This window comes from Anticarsia gemmatalis, chromosome 20 (genome assembly GCF_050436995.1).
Source record: "Anticarsia gemmatalis isolate Benzon Research Colony breed Stoneville strain chromosome 20, ilAntGemm2 primary, whole genome shotgun sequence".
Classification (NCBI taxonomy): Eukaryota; Metazoa; Arthropoda; class Insecta; order Lepidoptera; family Erebidae; genus Anticarsia; species Anticarsia gemmatalis.
In genome coordinates this window covers 10,830,548-10,851,201 of record NC_134764.1, presented here as the reverse complement: position 1 = coordinate 10,851,201, position 20,654 = coordinate 10,830,548, and the positions used below count along the sequence as shown (strand labels likewise).

General features: G+C 34.3%; 2 protein-coding genes across 4 annotated transcripts in view; one reads left to right on the top strand and one right to left on the bottom strand.

The window, feature by feature from the left end:
* Positions 1–2,867: 2,867 nt before the first annotated feature.
* LOC142981844 (uncharacterized) lies at positions 2,868–6,710 on the top strand. The gene is made up of 2 exons (XM_076127976.1): positions 2,868–2,940; positions 4,698–6,710. Exons 1-2 carry the CDS (start codon positions 2,920–2,922, stop codon positions 6,624–6,626), a joined length of 1,950 nt encoding a protein of 649 aa, XP_075984091.1. The 5' UTR covers positions 2,868–2,919; the 3' UTR covers positions 6,627–6,710.
* A 3,406-nt stretch (positions 6,711–10,116) lies between these two features.
* The window catches only part of LOC142981559 (calcium/calmodulin-dependent protein kinase kinase 2), a 171,859-nt gene continuing 161,321 nt past the window's right edge, over positions 10,117–20,654 (bottom strand). For 2 of the 3 annotated variants that reach the window (XM_076127559.1, XM_076127561.1), the window contains 4 exons: positions 20,241–20,456; positions 18,899–19,066; positions 16,862–17,019; positions 10,117–15,511 (listed from right to left, as the gene is read on the bottom strand). In XM_076127559.1, the coding sequence (XP_075983674.1) occupies positions 15,394–15,511; positions 16,862–17,019; positions 18,899–19,066; positions 20,241–20,456 (660 nt within the window). In that variant the 3' untranslated portion in view covers positions 10,117–15,393. The remainder of the gene's footprint in view (positions 15,512–16,861; positions 17,020–18,898; positions 19,067–20,240; positions 20,457–20,654) is intronic. The other variant, XM_076127560.1, reaches the window with a different exon arrangement.

Below are 20,654 nucleotides of genomic sequence, written 5' to 3'. Positions count from 1 at the left end.
AGATTATTAAATAGTTTAAAAGGTGTATTATTTGAGGAGTGGCTTAGTTAACAACAGCCGCGCGGATCGATCTCTGAGGTTAAGCTACAATTGCCGTGGTTGTTCTATGGATGGGCGACCATCATAAACGATAGCGAGTTCCTCCGTGTTCTGGCACGTTAAATTGTAGGTCCTGGCTGTCATTTTCAAAGATCTTTGACAGTCGTTAACAGTAGTCAGAAGCTTGCCTCAAAGATCGATCCGCGTGGCTATTGTTTACTAAGCCACGAGCATAGTTTGATATAGATCTTAATTCAGTTATCGAGTAGTTTTTATTAGCTATTAAAAATATGGAGTGTGCGAAACGCAACGAAAAGAAAATATTTTTGACTGTTTCTAAATATTGATAGTACCACTCATTAACTTTACTTAAGAATGAATTTTTCGGAGAAAAATGATCGTATTTTATAAAGATTAGAATATCTTAAAATATTCATGAAAAAGTCTTAAAGATTAATAAAATTACACAAGATTTAAATTCAGACGCCTATCGCAAAGCCTCAAGTAAGAAAGTATGGAAATCGCAACCATTTCAGGAGATTTTCATCTACGCCCACCATTTATAACGTATCGAACCTTTCTGAGTTTAAGGCTTTTGCTTCATACTTATAAATATTTTGCCTATAAACTTAAATAGGCTGTAAAATTTATATGGTACTTGATTTTTTTTTACTTTTGTCACCTTTGTATAAAACATTTAACTTAGTAAAATTAAAAAACATTTCTTTTAATAATAAGTTTTAGTAAAATAGCCTTTGTAAAAAGATTTTCTAGTTGAAAAAGTGTTCTACAGCGCAATTCTGTACCACTATCGCCTGCCGAAAACCGTCTAGCTATAGAGAATTTTGTAAAAAAATCTGATCAGCACCAAGCGGGTGTCACGGGAACTATTTTTGCAGCAGATTTTAAATGTCAAACTCTCGATGCTCGATAGTACCAACTGTACAGAATTGCGCTACTGGTTTAAACAGTGCAGAAAAGACAAAGCAGTTATCCTCTGTAATAAGCTTCTATGATTATAAAATTATTAAGTGTAACTAAATTACTTTCATAAATTAAATTGTATTAGTGATACAGTAACAAATGGCTCAACAAAACTTACACACAATTTAATACAATTCTTTAAAAATTTACAGACATACATTCACATTTTAAACTGTTAGTAAGATTTCTTGAAACCAAACAGATATACAAAACATACTTATGAATATAAAAAAGCATTACCTCTACCCTAACAATCTCAAAAAAAGAAAAACAAAAAACATTTCGAGAAGATCCTCATGTAAATAAGAGTCGTGGTATAAATCTGAGCTACTAAATAATACATGTCGTAGTTTTGTTCCCCCGCCATCGCCCGTGGGTCGTAGTGCCGTGAATTTGCATCCACACATCTAACCCGCGGGAAATCATACTGTACTGTCTTGCTTGTAAGGAAGTACGTATTTTTTGCTAACTTTTTACTGTTCCACTGCTGGGCTAGGGTCTCCTACCAAACGAGGGAGGGGCTAGGCCTTGAGTCTTCAACGCCAAGTGCAAGTTGGGGACTTTGCATGAGAAGTGCATTCTTTCTAGTATTCAATTACCATTATTTTTTGCAGTCGGAAATATAGAACATTTAAAATGTACTGAAAAAATAGTTCCCACGGCACCCGATAGGGACGCTGTTCTGGTTTTAATACAAAAGTCAATAGCTCGCTGGGTATTGAGTTAAGTCGATGGTGGTAGAAAATCATGGCACAGAAATGTGTGTATGAACTGTTTGGAATTTGGGACTATGGTCACATGACGCGATTGAGATGGTCTCATCATAACCTAAAAAGATTATGATGTGCTTTAATCGTGACGGGCTACATTATGAGGGAGCTTTTCATGCTTATCTTGCTTATGCTTAAGAGTTATTTAGACTTATATTGGAAGATTGCAATGCCGCCATTTTGCCAGCCTGGTGAGACAAGCTTAATACATCCTTCGTTTGGAAAAATAAGCCCAGCAGTGAGACACGGGTATATTGAGGTAATTAATGGTGAAATAAAAGTATCTATAGTGATGTGTCTTTGGTTACTCCTTTTCAAATGACAGGGCGTAAGTCATAAAATAATTTATTTAATGCCAACTCTCCTTAACTAACAATGATAGGGCACTGTGCCCTACATAAATAATATATTTGTGTTTAAAACAGAATTCATTATGAGTCCTTGTTTGAAAAGGTACGTTTGTTTGACTAAGAACCGGTTTTAACGGTAAACAACGGTTTAGCGGTAAACTCCGGTTTTTGTCTCTAATCTGTTGGCCTGTTTAATTGGGGTATAAAATATGTACTTAAGTTTATCGTATAAATAATGTGAGCAATCATTCCTACTGACTTTAGGACAACGGGAAGCTATTGGTTTGCTGAACGTTTTGGCCGTCTATATACTGACGAAGCTCATTGGTTTTTTTCGGTTACTATCTATACTAATATTGTAAAGCTAAAGAGTTTGTTTGTTTGTTTGAACGCGCTAATCTCAGCAACGACCAGTAGTTCCTGAGATTAGCGCGTTCAAACAAACAAACAAACAAACTCTTCAGCTTTATAATATTAAAGTATAGATAAACATGCAACGTATGAGTTTAATGCATGGTATAAAACTTTTTAAAACTTTTATCAATATAATATACGCAATTACAAAGCTACGTCATAACAAAAACTTATGTCAATACTAAGAAAGACAAAGATACAATAATTATATTTCTATTACCGATTGTTCTATGACGCACGCACACGTTTGTAATTAAATACGAATTAAAGGCACATCATTATCGGTCCAGCCATTAGGTTTTTCCATTTCTATACGTTTAAATTATTAATTTCGTTATTACAGTGTCATTTTGTGTTTCAACATGGCGGCCCACGTATCGATGGTATGCATTTTTTATTTATTTTTCTTATTATTGTTTTTTGATTGATTGATTGATAATGTTTTTTTGGGGCAGTAGAATTATTATTAGAGTAATAGTATAGAATAATTTTCTGTATTATTTTGATTAGAGTGTTCGTGGTAGATATTATTCTTTGTTTTATAAAGACGTTTTCACCACTTCAGGGTAAGTAGCAGATAGTTTATCAGAAGAATTGTGAAACAATAAAAAAAAGATTTAGAACAAAATTTAGACAGATTTCGTTTTACATTTGCTGTCAATTTTGGCAGATTGTGTGTAAATTTTAACAGATTTTGTTTTATAAATAAGCTTCTTAGCTTATCCATAATCTAAGGGGCTAGCCCTGAATGTTTATATCTTACGTGCAATATTGTACATATTATTGGATTCCTTAAAGACAAAAGTTTACGTCGCTTAGTTTTAAATACTAGATTTCCTACCGTTATGCAAAGTTAAGCTTCTTTTATGTTTCTATTTAATGTTCTTTATTATAATTCGTGTCTATTTATCTGTGTCGGGTTTTGTAGTAATTTGTTAAACCACGATTTCTTACTCGTAATATATTATGCTAAGATTCACTTGAAACCACTTCAATTTAAAAGTGAAATAAATTTTCATACATTTTAAAATATAAGAAAGAGCGCTTAATATGTTAATATAACGGCATATCATGCATAAATATCATTTCTGCAACAGAATAATCTACTTGTCCAGCAAATTTTGGCGGAAGCATAAGATCTGTGCTATACTTATTTCTGTAAAATTTCAGGCGTAATTCTCTGTCTAACACAACTAAACATAATTTTTTTCAAAAACGACGATATGATCAAATTAATCATATTTATATACTTTACAGCGATTTACTCCTATCTACAGCTATTTATCGGCCTATAAAAAATGTCTAACATATTTCTACCGTTATAATGTCTCACTTAGATAATAAACACACCCTCACGATAGGGGAGGGTTAAGGGAGGGATAGGGGTGCTATATTTAACGGTGACATCCAACATCGATGCAACTAAGTGGCTCTTTATGTAATAACTGCGAACACACCTTTATTAAAGAAATTATATGAAATCGATTTACCTAATACAATTGAATTAGAGCTGTTAACGCTTATGCATAGACTACTTGATGGTTAAGAGGGTGGTAGTTTAATGGTTAAGATGTTAGGCTTACGATCGGGGGCCAGTACCTCGATTCTGTACCACTATCGACTACCGACAACCGGCTAGCTATCGAAATTTGACATTTAGAATGTACTGCCAAAATGTTTCCTACGACACCCGCTAGAGGCGCTGATCAGATTTTCATACAAAATTTTTCGATGACAGTTCGGTTGTCGGTAGTCGATAGTAGTAGAGAATCGAGGCACAGTGCCTCAATTCGATAGCTAGCCGGTTGTCGGTAGTCGATAATGGTAGAGAATCGAGGTACAGTTCGTACCTTGCACGTTGCACTACCGACGGGAATCCAATACTAATATAAGCCTTTCAAACTTTGCTGGAGTGCTAACAAGATTTTCCTTATTATGTAAATATGTAATCCACAAGGGGGTCTATCTGATAATTTTTTTGAAAGCATTGTCAATTTTGTGGTTTATTTTATTCGTCATTGGTCTTTCTTAAGCTAATGATCAATTAGTTTAATGACGGCTATTAAATATGTGGTTAGATAATATTGTAATTGTTTCTTAAGCGTTTCAAAGTAAATCACCAGTCTCTATTTAATTTCAGATATTGCTGCCTCTGCTCTACCTGGTTATAGCTGAGAGTCATATTCTAGACCCAAACAGGCGTTTTGGTCTCTCAGATTTTAAGCTGCCTCATTTTCCGAAGAAACCTCCTGGAGTTCATCATCATCCTTCAGACTCCGATGTGGAAATAAGAGGTCCGAGAGACAAGAGACCTGTAAACGGCGACATCTTCTCTTACAACGCTCAACACTCCTACAACCATTTCTACGATGATAACAATGGCTACAATCCCATGTTCCCATTCTTTGGCTTCAATGGACCTTATGGCGGTGGAAATTTCGACCATATGCCCATTCCCGGATTTCCATTCGGCGTTCCAAGCATCCAGAATAACTTCATGCCTCGCCCGGGAGTAAATCCTAGTAACAAACCTGTTGAAAGACCGAACTCCGGCGAAGACAGTTCATCTTCAGAACATAATGATGATAAGCATAAGAAATCAGAGGTACCAACATCAGTTGAAGATCAAAAATCTGGAGAAGAGGCGAAACCTATCACTGATCCTAAATTAGACGATATTCCACCAAAAACCAATGTAGACAAGAAAGAAAAACCTGTAGATGGTGATGACAAAAATGGCGTAAATCTAGACCCTAGCAAAGATTTCTTATTAGTCGGTACAGGTGGTAACGGCAATAATATCTACTTACTACACGAAAACCCTGCTAGTTCCCCCTCAGGTTATATAGTACAACCTAATCAGCCTGGCAGTAATGTCGTATACTTGCCTTATAATCCACAAGGTGGCCAAGTGTACCCGCAAGTTAATTCAAATATACCTCTGACTCACAATAAACAGGATTCAAACGGCGTTACCTCAAACCCGTCCCAAAACAATAACCCCGATAGCTACGTCTTAATCTACGCTAATGGACAACTGATAAAGATTCCAGGAGTTGTAATGAACCAGCAATCGGGTATCTTAGGATTGAATCAATTGCCAAATAGTGTCCCAAGTAACTCCCAAAATGTTCCTTTAGTGTCAAACCCTGGTGGAAATGTTGTTTACGCCAACGTCCCTAGTCAAGGTAATCCTGTGGTTGTTCAAGTACCTAGCAATGGAGGTTCCATTCAAGGTAATATCCCTAGTGGTAGTATCATTGTCCAAAACCCACCTGCATCAGGTAATGTACCTGGAAATACGGTTTCTGGTGGAGTAGTCATTCAAAATCCTCAACCATCAAATGTCCCAAGCAATGTTGTTTACGGATATCAGCCGAATGTACAACAGCCTATAAACGGATATATCCAGCCAAGTAATAATCAACAACCAATTAACGCATATGTCCAACCGAGTAGTGTCCAGCAGCCGATCAATGGATATGTCCAACCGAGCAATGTCCAGCAGCCAATCAATGGATACGTTCAGCCAAGTGTACAACAGCCTTTAAATGGATATGTCCAACCGAGTAATATACAACAACCTGTAAACGGGTACGTCCAGCCTTCAGTACCTAACCAAGGATATAACAATGGTTACAGTCCCGTGCAAATGATCGTTCAACCTACTTCTCCTGGTAATAATGTAGTGAGTAACCAACCAATAAATTATAATCCAGCGCCTATGAATGTACAACCAGTTGTTTCAAATCCTGATTACCAGCCAACAGCTCAACAGAAAGATGAAAATAACGCCCCGGTGACAGCTGTCACGCCTATTGGAAATGTCATAACTGACAGCTATCAACCAATCACTGAGGCTCCTATTCAACCTGCTAATAATGCTTTAGCTTCTGACGCGTATCTGTCAAGTACTTTGGGAGCAAGGCCTGCGATCATGGTGTCTGGGTTTAAAGAAACTGATGATAAGAAGACTGATGACAGTTCAGAAGATAAAAAAGAAGATGATGACAATGTTAAGACTAATGAGCCGGAAAAGAAAGATGAAGATGTTGAGAAAGAGGAATGATTCAGAAAAAATATATATTGAGGATGCTCTACTCTTTTTTATGATGTCTGGAAATGAATATATGAATAAAAATTATCCTTAAAACTAATTGTATTATTACAAATTACCTATTAGGTATGATCTAACTGTTGTTAATATTCTATTGTAAATTGGTATTATCATTATATTTTTTTATTATTACAATAGACTCTGTCCTACAGCACCGTTTTGTACTATAGTACGAAAGATTAGCATTTATTTACTCACCAATTTCGCAAATAAAATACTCCATAGTGATAGGAACATGATCGTAAGTTCTATCGGCATAGATATTTAAATTCTAACTCAGTTAACAAATGTTGAAAAAAAATGTATTTGCAAAACTCATAAATAAACATCATAATATCCTCATTCGAAGTCCATCAATCCTCAAAATCCTTTCCGACATAAAGTGTGTTCTAAATAATTTACAAAAATTTATGCCATTTCATGATCCCATTGCCACGTCACTCAATTCTTTGTTAAGTCAATATTAAAGGGAAAAATTGTATAAATGTTTGTAAGAGTCAGTCGTTTGTATTTAATTGGTTTCGTGGCAGTGACTGATCGGTTCCTGGTTAACACAATGATTTGGTTTTCATAAAAATCAGGTGGAAATAATAAAAAGATTAGGGGTTTTCAAATGGTTCGTGAAATTCTTTGTCAACATTATTGCATAAGTATGAGAACAAATTTTATACTTACATGTTGTTAAGGTAAGTGTGCGACCGTTTCTTGTTTGTGCTTTTTTCAAGTTAAAATAGTTGAAACGATTGCCTCACTTAAAAAGTGCGTCATTGCAGAAACCTTGATGCTGACACTTCAAATAAAATTTTCTTTTGCAATACAAAAATCCATGATTTATTGCAGTTAACGATCATCCAAGTCATAATTGTACATTATACGAACCAATACAATAACGATGACTTTAAAATAAAATTAAAACAGCAGCCAAAAATCGTCTAAATACCCATTCATTAGTGTCTTAATTACTAATAAGTGTTCGTATTCAATTTTACTATTACAGTACAGTTAAAAGGCTTTAACAGCATACACAATCAACATCCAGTTTCAAATCTCGGCCAGACAATCTTAAAATTCCTTCCAAAACTCACAATCTTGAGATTTCCTTTGACCTTATCTATTACACAAAGACAAGCGGGCCGTGCTCTCTTTGCGAAGTATTCGGATTAAATGAGGTGTCTTCTCCGTTGACCGTGTACAGTTGAGTGATCACACGGGAATCGATCGCGCACCCCTTCTGCATGCCACTATGTTGATGTAAAATTTATTGTAAGGCTTCGAATCATTTGCTGTAATTTGATTAGTTTACTTGATTTGAAAGTTTAAATAATAGATCGGGGAAAAAGTCTTTTCGCATTATAGTATGCATAAACTTGTTATAAAATATTTTGTCTACACAAAAAGCTCGATATTTGGGTACCTCACGAGCTCACTGAAAGACTTAATGAACCGTGTACTCATTTATGATTCTTGAAGCCAAAGAGACCTTATTACAAGTTCATCAAACTAATGCGAAAAGACTTTTTCCCCGACGTAATAGATGTAGGGTTGTAACTTTGGGTTACTATCAATATTACGTCGAAAATTACCCAATGATATAGTTACCGGAATTGGGTGTTAAACTTAAATGGGCGGTGCATACAGAGTGGAATAAATGCGGACAATGGTAGGGATCTTACCTAAAGAACCTTAAAAATAGAACACTAGCTTTTACCCGCGACTTCGTCCGCCACCTGAATTCCCATGGAAATGCGTCATTTTCCGGGGGTAAAAAGTAGCCTATGTCCTTTCTCGGGTATCAAAATATCTCCATACCAAATTTCATGCAAATTGGTTCAGTAGTTTAGGCGTGATTGAGTAACAGACAGACAGAGTTACTTTCGCATTTATAATATTAGTATGGATTGAGTATGTGACTGTCAAGCAAAGTGCTTTTTTGTATTTCTAATTTGAATATAAATAGTAGTCTCAAGTTTGGTTAAAGAATAATATACAATCGCCCCCTGTAATAGTGTAAATACTATGAAAAAAGTATGGCAAAACCTTTTCTAACCCTTATTTGAAAAATCTACTTCCTGAAATAAACTTTTAGTTAACGTTATTCGTAGAACTTTTCCCACACAAACCCAATTACACTGTGAGCCGGTTCAAGGTTTGACAACGTTTTAATTGGGTGCAATTGTTAATTAGAGAGTTCTCTTCTAAATGCCAATACGTTCAATATTCGTGGACATAAATTGGCCAATATTTGTTAAAACATGGTTTAGAAATTCGTAGAATTTTGCTACTCAATTACGTCAGGACGGATCACTATAATTTCCATAAGTATGGGTATTCTAAAATGTTAGTTTCGATATATTTATTAGGCCAGGAGAAGTAGGGGCGTCTCATGAATAATGTTACAAGATTTCGCTCGATATGCAACGCTTCATTCGTCGCGGACGTAAGATGCGATGTTGCTAGATACTTCAAGTTAAATCGCCTAGCTTCACTTGTCCTGTGTGAATTGTCCCAAAAATATTTATTATTTATTATTATTAAAAAAATATGCCAATGTTCATTTAGGTCTATCTCTTCCAAGCAACCAAATATTAAACATTATTTTGAAGTAGACAAAGAATGCCAACCGTCTCGTGTTTAATTCAATTTTTACAAAACTCATCATCTACCTAAAACGAAATGAAGCGTCTTCAGTGATGGCTAAACTAGGTTGTGAGAACTAAAAGATTATATTTTTTTCAAGGAATCCTTAGCAAGGAGTTTAGGCTTTTTACCATCACGCTACGACTAACATCAGCGGAATAATCACCAAAAACACAAGCAAAATTGCATGTCCAACATAGTACAAGCTTCTAAGACTTCATATCGCACAAGGTTGTTAATGCAAGTCCCGTCGCGGTCGGCATGCGATATTAAAGTGCAGGCGCTCGTTAGCCGCCGGCATTGATCAGTCGCATCGACGCGTGACACCGGTTATTAGTGGTCCTGCATTATGCGCTCCAGTTATACATGCGTCGCTTTGTCTAAGTAAAAATAGATTACTAGGGTGATTAAAGTTAGCTGTAGCCACTTTTGAACGCATAAATATGTTTCATCTTATATAATATCTTATAGTTACACTCATTTTTATATAAGGTGGTGTAATAATGTAAGGAGCTGCAGCCGCGAGTTTAGATAACAAGCTGAAAAAGATATGCAACCGGCTAATGCAGCAATAAGCCGCAGCACCGTCTATTGTAATAAAATTATTTGTAATGCTGGTGTTTCTCATGTCTCATATTGTTTTTATCTAAACTATAAAAAAAGAATGATTCTAAAATGAAGAGAAGATTACATTAATAAGTAATCTCTGGTATTTCTTAACATTCATTCTCAAAAATAATTTACTACGTAATATTTTACTATACACGTGTATTTGAAAGGTAAAGGTTAAAAGAAAACAAATAAATAATTTCCAAAGTGTTTTAATAATGTTGAGATATGAAACATAGTAAGAGCAACAGATGGCTATTGTTCAAAACTTTCGTGACGACTGCATTGTGCGATATTATCAAACTATTTTGAAGAAAATTTCAGATTTCAACGCTGCCATATATTTTTATTCAAAACAAAATAATATATACTGTGTTATCTACCAATAAACGTAAAAAGATCAGGTGTCTAGGACTCGTAACCAGTAGAGGTCTTGTATGACAAGATGTTTGGATGTGAAGAAAGTAAGGGTGGTTTGTAAGGATCGTACCAAGTGGTGTTCTCTGGCCTCTGCCTACTTTTATCAAAAAAGCTGTGATTTGTGTATGTATGTACCAATAAATGTTTTGTAAGTTTTGATTAGTTATACAGTGTTTTATCTTTTTCACTCATATACAGTTTCAACATTGATTGAAAGTGACAAAATACTGTATAACTAATCAGATCCCAAATGACGTTTATTAGAAAGACGAGGTCGGTGATTATTTCACTTGTTGCTGTCGTTTACTGAAATCAGGTTGAATTCCTTCAAAAACTGATTAATCACTTTTGTATGACTATGATTCGTGCAAATTATAACAACTTGAATAAATTTAATTCTGTCGCAGTTTTCGTTTGTTTTTTTTTGGAAACGAGTGGTGGTAAATATTATTTAATTACAATATCTAAAATAAATTGAAAATAAACATTTTGTTTGATTAAATTAGTAGACAAACATGACAGCGTTGGACATCTGTTACAGATTATTTAAATATAATTTATATTTGAGCTTGAGGGCTTTGTGTCACAAGTATTATTATAAAAAGGCTAATTTTGTGGTTAATATGGCAAGCTTAATAAAACGTCGTCATTCATGAACGATAAATCTGATCAAAAGATTTGTGCCCGCAAAAGTGTTCGTGTGTACCATACCTTAATTTTTCATAGATGTTGCCTGTTAAATGAAGAATAACCATTGCAGTAAAGTTAAGTTAAAAGTACAAGTTATTATAAAAAATAAATAATGTTTTTATCTTTTTTGACACAGCTTTGCGCACTTTTACATAAATCTGTTGAATCTTAATCAGTTGAAAACATCAGTTTTTCAGACAACATTTATTTTTAGACCAACCTGTATATTATTTTTATTTCAGCTTGCCATATCACCACCTAGCTATTGCAAATAACAAAAAACAACACGATATTAAAATCTACAGTTAAATCTTAAGATAAATTTTAAAAATTTCTCTTTAATAATATTTTTTGAATTTGAGAGACAATATTTTTTAAAATGTTTTAAAATTTTCTTATTTACATTAGTACTATGTATTAGAATATAAGCATACCTTTCTTCCTAGACTATCACAACATTCAAAGGCATTATAAGTTTGGACCATCGCTTGCAAAGGATAAAGGGTGTTCTCTGACTTGTAGAACTAAAACATAAGTAATTGTGTACACTAAGCAAGTTTTAATTGCGAAACGTTGAACAATTTTTTTATAGTCGGTTTCCTTATAAAGATATATTAAGAAACTTTTTTAACTAGGGAGTCAAACAATAAAGTTATTAAATGACATAATCAGATTAAAGTTTATGACGTTCGGAACAAAGCTAATGTAAGGACTTCATGTATATAAGACGGACGAATGTTGATCTACCCTCATATTTGTGTGTGCTGGTTGGAGAAACCAAAGCTAAAATAATTCTGAAGTTGCGTCATTAATCTTGTTCTATTAATATTTTATTATACAGTAAAGTAGTGTATTACATACACATCGGACCGATTTCAAAATTCAATAACAGTGAAACTAATAATAGGACTAGTCATCGTCAACCGCAACTTACTTAGTGTGCAAAAAGCTTAATTTATTCCCAAACATTGTTCAAGACAAATTATTAGAAATACTTGTACACTTCTATATTAAATAATATAACAATTCACCCCTAGTATTGCCATTAATCACTAAAGATATTTATAGCAATAATTTATGTAGTGTAATTAATAACTTGGCAACATTTTGTTACGGTTGTTAAAATGTTGCCAATTTATCAATTAAATTCATAAAAGATATAGGTTTTGATCATAATTTATCGGGGTTTTAGGCATAGACTAATAAAAAATAAAAGTTGTGTGCCATTCACAGTACGTAAATATTCGTTAAAATTAAATAAAATCTGTAAATAAAACGTATTTATAAAATAAATACAAATCTAAGTACTCAGAATTAAACATATACATGGTGTATATAAATAAATCTAAAAGTAATTATTTTGAAGGCGACTTCGTATTCATTTTTAAATTATATACTCGTAAATTCTTAAAATAAATACCCACTGCTGGGCAGGGGTCTCCTCCCTCCTCCAATGGAAAGTGGGAAAGGTTAGGCCCAGAGTTCACTATGCTAGCCAATTGCGGACTGGGGACTTTGAAGTTCTTTGGACACCAATTTTAGTTAACCAAAATTTGAACATTTGTCTTGGTTTTGACTCGTATTGATTCTAAATCTTTTCATTCTGATCATGACTTATGTTTTGATCATGCAGACTATAATTTATGAGACCTAGTTAGCTATTTTATTTCATATCGCCTGCTAAATAATTACTTTCAGATGTGAACGTCAGAGAACATTTTCAGCAAAACGTGGACAATAAAAATCCTCTCACCTAATATCTAAGCTTGGACAATCGTTAATTAAAAATATTAATAAAAATCTCATTTTTTTTACTTAATTTACGCAAAAATCGTAAGTACGGTGATCGGGACCCTGTACACTAACATGCACCTTATCTAGTTGTAGATTTTATAGTCTGTGCTTCGCTTTAGAGATCAATTTAGTGACAAAGACTCTCCAAAAGGCAATTCTTTAGGAGTGCCTTGTTTTTAGTTTGGCATATGTACGATAGTTAGCATGATTACTTGTCCTTAGTCTCATTACTATCGATTGTTTTAGTTTCGATAGTTTGACAGCTGCCAATTACTTAAAAATATTTGTTCGTAAAGAATACGCTATTGGCGCTCATCTACTCATACTATATCTACAGTAGTCAGTTAGATAGTAGTAGATCGACTTTCCAAAAGTCATCGACGCTGTTTCAATGTCTTGTCTGTTTTATAATTAATTTAAGCAAAGTTACATTGTAGGTATTAGTCGCGTCAAATGTAGCAAACCTTATTGATCGCTGAATGTATGGAGCTGTCTATTCATTGATGCAACATTACTTTTGTCTATCTCTTAGGCTTCATAAATATTCATTCGCTCACTACGCCTCATTGAACAGGTCTTCAGACATTCAAGAAATCTTGTAGAGAAAGGTTACATGTTAATAAATTAACTGGCAACATAGTATTGTGTAAACTCAAGGCAAATGAAAAATAGTAGACTATGTATTGTAAAATAAACGACGACAAAAAGATACATAATTAAAGTTAATGAATATTTAAAACCAATTATCCACTGCATTAAGGAAAATACCTGCATCCTAATTACAATCAATTATCCCTCGATTTCGCGCCATAAACCACTTGACAGCTGTCAAAACTGTCACCGCAACGCACAGACTATAAATACCGACGCTGACACCACGCTGGTCATTATTCGAAATAATTTGACAGTGAAAATTGGTCAATCTCTTAACGTAGCTGCTTGCTATTTACATACGCTTAAAACCTGTAGTCAGGGCAAAAATATCTAGAGGTCTAGGCAATAATCTATTAAGGAAAGTTAAATAAAGTTAGGTTTTAGTTTAGGTATATTTGAGCGACGTCTGCGATCTCATCCTTCTTAATTCAACAATATAATGAACGCGTTACCTCTATCTATCTTTGTGTTGCGCAATTGGGTACCTAATAAAGAAACAGTGTACTAATAATCGTTGTTTTAATTTTTTACTTAATCGGCAATGAAAAATTTAATTTCTGCGGTAAGATAAAAATAAATTTTAATTTTCGTGTAACGCATAAAAATATATTGTACGGAATATAAAATGCGTTTTAACGAAAATCTAAATAAATAAATTGCTGGAGTCGCGGCTCGGCGCATTTACAATTCGTATTTGCTTCCACCGTTACGAGGCCTTTTTAATAACACAATCATTTATTTTTCGAACGAAAATCTGCTCTGATTTATGCCCAACGACCTCTAGACTTACAATATTAATAAAAAATCAACGTTTCATAAAAATACTAAGAACTATTCAAGATGTTTTCGATATAATTCCGTTGTTTTTAGAATTCTTATGTTATATCTCGTGAGCGATTAGTAGACTATGTAATAGCTATATTGTGCATTTATCTGGATATACCTAATACATGAAATTACATTTGTGTTATTTTCAAAATCAACGAAACCCAACGGTTTTTGATATACCGAATATCTCTTCTAGTATTTTTACGAAACGCTGCAATAACCTAGAAGCTATATGTACATATAAAACAAGCATTGAGCAATCATTTATGAATAAGTATTAAAAATATGATAAAATATTTACAGTAAAAGTGGCCGTTGTAAAAATTTTGCTTTGATCGAAGCCGCCTCACGGGAACTATTAACACTAATTGGCTCTCAATTGAAGCTTACAAAGCGCGCGACCTGCAAGCGCTACATAAAATATATCTTTTTTCAAGCGCAGGTCAGCCGCTAAACGATAATTAATAAGCGATTCTTTACATTTTCGCTTGTAGCGCTTCCAGTCCGCACCGCTTAGCGCTCGCAATGCTTACCATTCGCGTAAAAACTGTTCATTTTTAAATTATTTCTTTTGTTGATTAATTTTGTGGCCCGTTAGTGTTATCGAGGTGGTTTAATATTTTGTGCAGCGCGAGGCAGCCCCTTTCGACCTAATTTAATATTATTAAATATATTTAAGTGCTTTTTAAGTCAAAGGAGTCAAATGTTAATATTAAAATATGTACAATAGTAAGTGAATACGACTAGCGGATGAATGAATTAGTAATATTAAGTGAAATATATTATATTCATTGCTGTTAGCGAAATTCGACGAAACCTATATCTTCTCTAAGGTTCATATTTAATAAAATTCTACGGGGTCACCATTTACCGTCGAATTTCGCCAACAGCGATGTGTTAAAATTATTAAAAAAATATCAATTCTTCACTACGAAAAAACTTTCACGCTGGCAACACTCCGTTATTTTTTCGAGTAACAACACTTGGATACTGTTACGTGATTGCCGATTGGCTAGTCGAATTCGAACACGATTTGTATGGTGACCAGCCATTTTTTGGCGGCGGGAGGAGCCGCGCGTGTGCTGTATCACCGCGCGGTACCCTCCGCGTCAGTCGCAGGGGTGGTGTCCTTCGGTGGAAGATCCTGGCTCTGGTCTCTGGTCTCCTGGACCGACTCGAGGCCGATGTCGAAGGAAGCCTGCCTGCTGAAGATAACACTAGTTAATAAGATAGTACGAAATGATGATGATACATGGGTCTATTTTTCATTTGACGATCAAAAAGTGATTTACTTTATTCATATATTCAAGGTGGTTGTTAATGTAACACAGCAATGTGCGACATATTTTAGATTTTTATTTAGAACAAATACATATTTAAATGACCCGCAATGACTTTATTATTATGGGTTTGGCTGTATCTGCTCTGTATCCTATGGGGCGTTAATTTTTTTTGTATGTTTCAGGTAATAAAAGATTGTCTTAGTGCGAGAATTATCCTATCTACCAAGATGAAAGAATAATACTACGCTTCTAAAGAGAGCGAAAGGTACATAAAATCGATGTTCCATTAACATTTCATTACATCGTAAATTGAAAGGCATAAAGAATAAAAGTACAGATGATCGAATTACCAATTCATAATCTAAATACAATTATATTTGACTCTTTTATACTTATTAAGATTAACAGTCTGGTTCAATTAATATTAACCTTTTGGCAAATTAATCGAGAGTAGAATTGCAAATGAGGGTAGTTGATGATTGGAAACGACGTATGTTAAAAGCGAGCTTTCTAAGAAATGCTTTCATCTAGATTCTTAGAAATGTATTAAAGAAAAAATTAAGATGGGATCATAAATAAAGATTTGGCATTTAGTTTTTAGTTTGTGTTCAATACCTTTAGAGTTCTTTATTTTTATAACACATGGAATAATTTCATGGTTAGTATTTTGTAGCTTAGTCGTGGGTAAAATAATTGTAAGTAAGTACTGTGAGCTGGCAAATACAGCCCGTGTAATCTGTATGTGAAACGTCAAACAGTCGAGGTTACTCTATATTGTATGAGTCCTGTACATGGTACCAAAAACTATCTAACCATTAATGGATCCCATCAAATTATTTGGACTTTTATAACCAAATGAACAACTGACCAATCAATATTATGCTTGAATATAGCAACAAACCGTAGCACTCCTTTCCTAATATGTATTTACTATGCTCGCGGATGACGAGACAGAAGGACTAGGTTCTTATCACGTCACCACATCACTCTTTATAAAGCTCTTTTCTGAACATTTATTAATTTAGGTGAAATTATTATTTATTAAGAATATTTACAAATTACTATTATATATACAAAATCTAAAACGGAAAAAAGGAAAAGAAAGGGAGAGTGCCCTATGCGTCATAGTACTCCTCCACATCGCTGTCTACGGGTAACGCTCCCAGAATGCTGGCAGCATTGCCATGTTGTATGGCCAAAAGCTCTTTTTTATTCTAAGCCTTTCATTCAGACTTACACATGCAACACATAAGTTTCAAAGCTTCAACATACCTGTCAGTTAAGTAGTTCCCAGGTGCGGACAGTGACCTCCCAGCTCTCGCTAGACCGGCCCTCTTAGTGCTCGCTGTGGGTTTCTCGCTAGCCTCCCCGCGAGAGCTCGTGGACTCGCGACGAGATGTACTGCCTTCTCGACTGCGTAGGAACGGGTTCTAAGGACAAAAGGTTACGGCTGGACAATTTTATATTGAAGAGGTTAGTAACTAGCGAGATGAGTAAGGTAGTTCCTTGTTTTATTTGTCAAAATTATGAGCGGAAGGAATTAATAGTGTTTATTGTAAACTATGAGAAAAATTGTACATGGTCGAAGAAAACGCGTGCTTTCTTTTTAGTGAATTAGAATTTTTAGTATCTTTATTCATCGATAGGAGCCTCAAACTATTATTTAAGGGCCTACGGATATACCAGTATTTAAGGGATTAAACTTTTTTGTCGCACATGCGGCATGTTTTCTAAAATATATATATACCTATATATATACGGGTTACGAAAAAATTTAAGAGCGTTTCGCTTTTTCGACGTGAAGTGTATTTTCTACAATTTCATATTGATGGTTCTCTGCGGAAGGTTTCAAAATAATCCTAATAAAATTTAAAAACACTCTATTACAAATTAACTTTGTTTTTCCATACAAATGAATTAATTGTAAAATCCAGTTTGTAAGCAGGATCAGCTTATAGTAAACAAGTGAACCGAACTGGCAGTTAATACGATTAAACGAGACGAGAGCAAGTGATTGCCGTCTGACCTCTGAACTTAATCCCTAATACTAAGGTTACCATACCATTGTACCTATTGTTTTATAACATTAGCCACTAATTAATTATTTAAGAAAATAAATAGTGTTGTGAATTGAAAGAAAGTATTCGTCCATTGTCTGAAACTTAAATTTTTGTACATGATTTTGCATATTATATTGATATTGTATGCCAAATCCCATTAATATTAGGTCGGGGAAAAAGTCTTTTCGCATTATAGTATGTATGAACTTGTAATAAAATCTTTTCTCTACACAAAAATCTCGATACTTGGGTACCTCACAAGCTCACTGAAAGAAACCTAATGAACCGTGTACTCATTTGTGATTCTTAAAGCCAAAGAGATTTTATTACAAGTTCATACATACTATAATGCGAAATGACTTTTTCCCCGACCTAATATACAACTGTTAAGGATTGAATATCCTTCCGGAATAAATGAGGGGTCGAGGTTTGTGTTTACTACGCTAACTAAAGACGGGAAGGACTATGCAGCTCATAAAAGATTGTTTTAATTATTAAATTATGTAAAACTACCTAACAATGTGTCCTACACCATGAAATCAATTCTAGTGGTCAAAATAGCAACTGAAATGGTTCAGTCGTTTCGCCGCGAGAGCGTTACAAACAGACAGACAATTAGGTACTTTAGTTTATAGTATCGATACGTAATAATATTATTTTTGACTAGCAATTTTTACATAAGCTAAAAGCTACTATGTCAGCATTTTTCCCGATGTCATTTTCCCACAATTAACTTATAAATGTCAAGTTATTTTAGGCTTACCCCTCAGGGCAGCAAAAACCAGAAGTTGGACATTTTTGCAAATGGTTCATACCTTTTTTAAATGGCAAAATGTTGAGATGTATATTTTGTTTCTCAAAAAAAGGTTACTGAAGCGAAGTTAAGGCATTTTAGTCGCAGGGTTTTATCGGATGGGTGATCGCTGTATGCAAACTGAACTTGTAACAACTTTTCTTTGTCTTAGCACTAACCTACTATTGACTGAGTAGAGTGAGTAATCATTTCTCTTATTGCATTATGTCAATTTGGGTAATTTTTAATCATTTGGGTTGATAAAGTTTATTTTAGTTTTGCAAACTTATATCAATTGTGTTGGTTTCATATGAAAAAATAATCGAAACTAGTTCAAATTTCCACTGTCAATGTTACTCAAATGATTCAAAGTTACCCAGGTTGACTGTAATCAAAATATTTTAAACTTCCTTCAAATATAGGCGTAAGTTCTTCAAAGCAAGATCGTTATCTTACCTGGAAGCTGTGTTTCTTCAGCATGGTCTTGATCAGTATGAGAGTGGAGAGGTTCGGTATGGAGGTGACGACTTGCGCCATATCCTCGTCCGTGACTTCCACCAGGCGGCAGTTCTCTTGCTCCGAGGGTAGAGGATCCTTGCCTCCTGCTGTTATCCATTCATGATCCTGGAAGACATAAGAGTTTTAATATCACAGTTACTACAAACTGGGCGATATATGAGGTCGGGGAAAAAGTCTTTTCACATTGTAGTATGTATGAACTTGTAATAAAATCTTTTCTCTACACAAAAAAGCTCGATATTTGGGTACCTCACGAGCTAACTGAAAAAAAACCTAAAGAACCGTGTACTCATTTGTGATTCTTGAATCCAAAGAGATTTTATAACAAGTTCATACATACTATAATGCGAAAAGACTTTTCCCCGACCTAATAGAATTGACAACAAAATCCAATAGTTAAGTAGACGCTTTTTAGCTGACAAGATGATAATGATAAGAATGAAGATTGAATGTATGAAATTGTGGTTGAGGAGTTACTGGGTGTAAGTCCTGGCCCAATTTTTTTGTTTGTTTGCAAAATTAACTTCACGTAGCATGGAACGAAACCTTTTTTGTTCTTGAAAACATTATTTCATTGGCATTTTCAAAGGGTCAAAACGTGGGAAATTCAAAAATGGAGGCGGCAGTAATTCCTTCTTACTTTTTCTTGTAATTTAATTTGTATATCATATTGAAGGTAAGCCTGAAAAATCTGCAAATGCTCAAAAAGAAAAACATTAAACCGTTTCAGTAAAATGTCAAGAGTTCAAATTCATCACCTGAAACGTTGCAAACTCTACGTTATATTTTTATTGAATTTTTCCATTTTTCTGTGAAAAACTCATGAAAATTTGTTTTCGCCGAATCAGTTTGGTAGCTGAAATTTTTATCTAACATGATCAAGGAACAATAAGAATAATGAAATAAAGCCATCGGAAACCAATTTGATTATGTTAAGAGTATGCGTCAGGTTTACACGAGATTCATGGAATCAAACCTGTGACCTTTCGAGTAAAATGAAAATAGCATCTTATAATTAATGAAATGTCAAATAATGTTTGACACAGCTAAAAATATTTTTTTTCTTGGAATAAAAGCCGGTAGACTAAATTTTTAAACAACTTGTTGATTTAGACAGTAATTTATATAATTGAAACCAAGTTTTAAAAATTGTGTATTTTTTACTTTGATTTTTCAAGAAACATTGTGCAAAAAACGGATCAGAAACATCCCGTTGTAAAAAAAAATAGATAATAAGATTAAAACAACAAAACTGCAACCATTTTCAAAATTAGCCTACCTTGATCTCCTGCATAGTAATCCTGGTCACAGGGTCCTTATCCAGCATCTTGCTGAGCAGGTCCCTCAGCTGCTTGGAAGGTTGGATCCTGCCAGGATACGTGAGGGGTTCGCTCAAGACCTTGCGTTGGAGTTCCACTGCTGAAGCCCCCACCCAGGGCACCTTGCCCGTCACCATCGCGTATAGAGTCACACCTAGAGACCAGATGTCTGCTGCCTGAGTACGAAATGCATAATTAGTAATAAAACGAGGTTTAGTTCTTCTTCTATTTGCGGCTGTTTATACAATTGGAATAAAATATTGCATTGTGTTGCGAGTGATGTGATGTAGTGCCATCCACTAATGAATATAATAATAATATTTGGTGATTCCTTGAGATAATTTTATTGTAAAAAGTAAATTTAATAAAATAGA

Bases quoted from the DNA above. Each gene is read 5' to 3' on its own strand.
- LOC142981844 (XM_076127976.1), top strand. From the start codon at position 2,920: ATGGCGGCCCACGTATCGATG. The intron at 2,941-4,697 runs GTATGCATTTTT...ATTTAATTTCAG, and splicing joins TGGCGGCCCACGTATCGATG to ATATTGCTGCCTCTGCTCTA.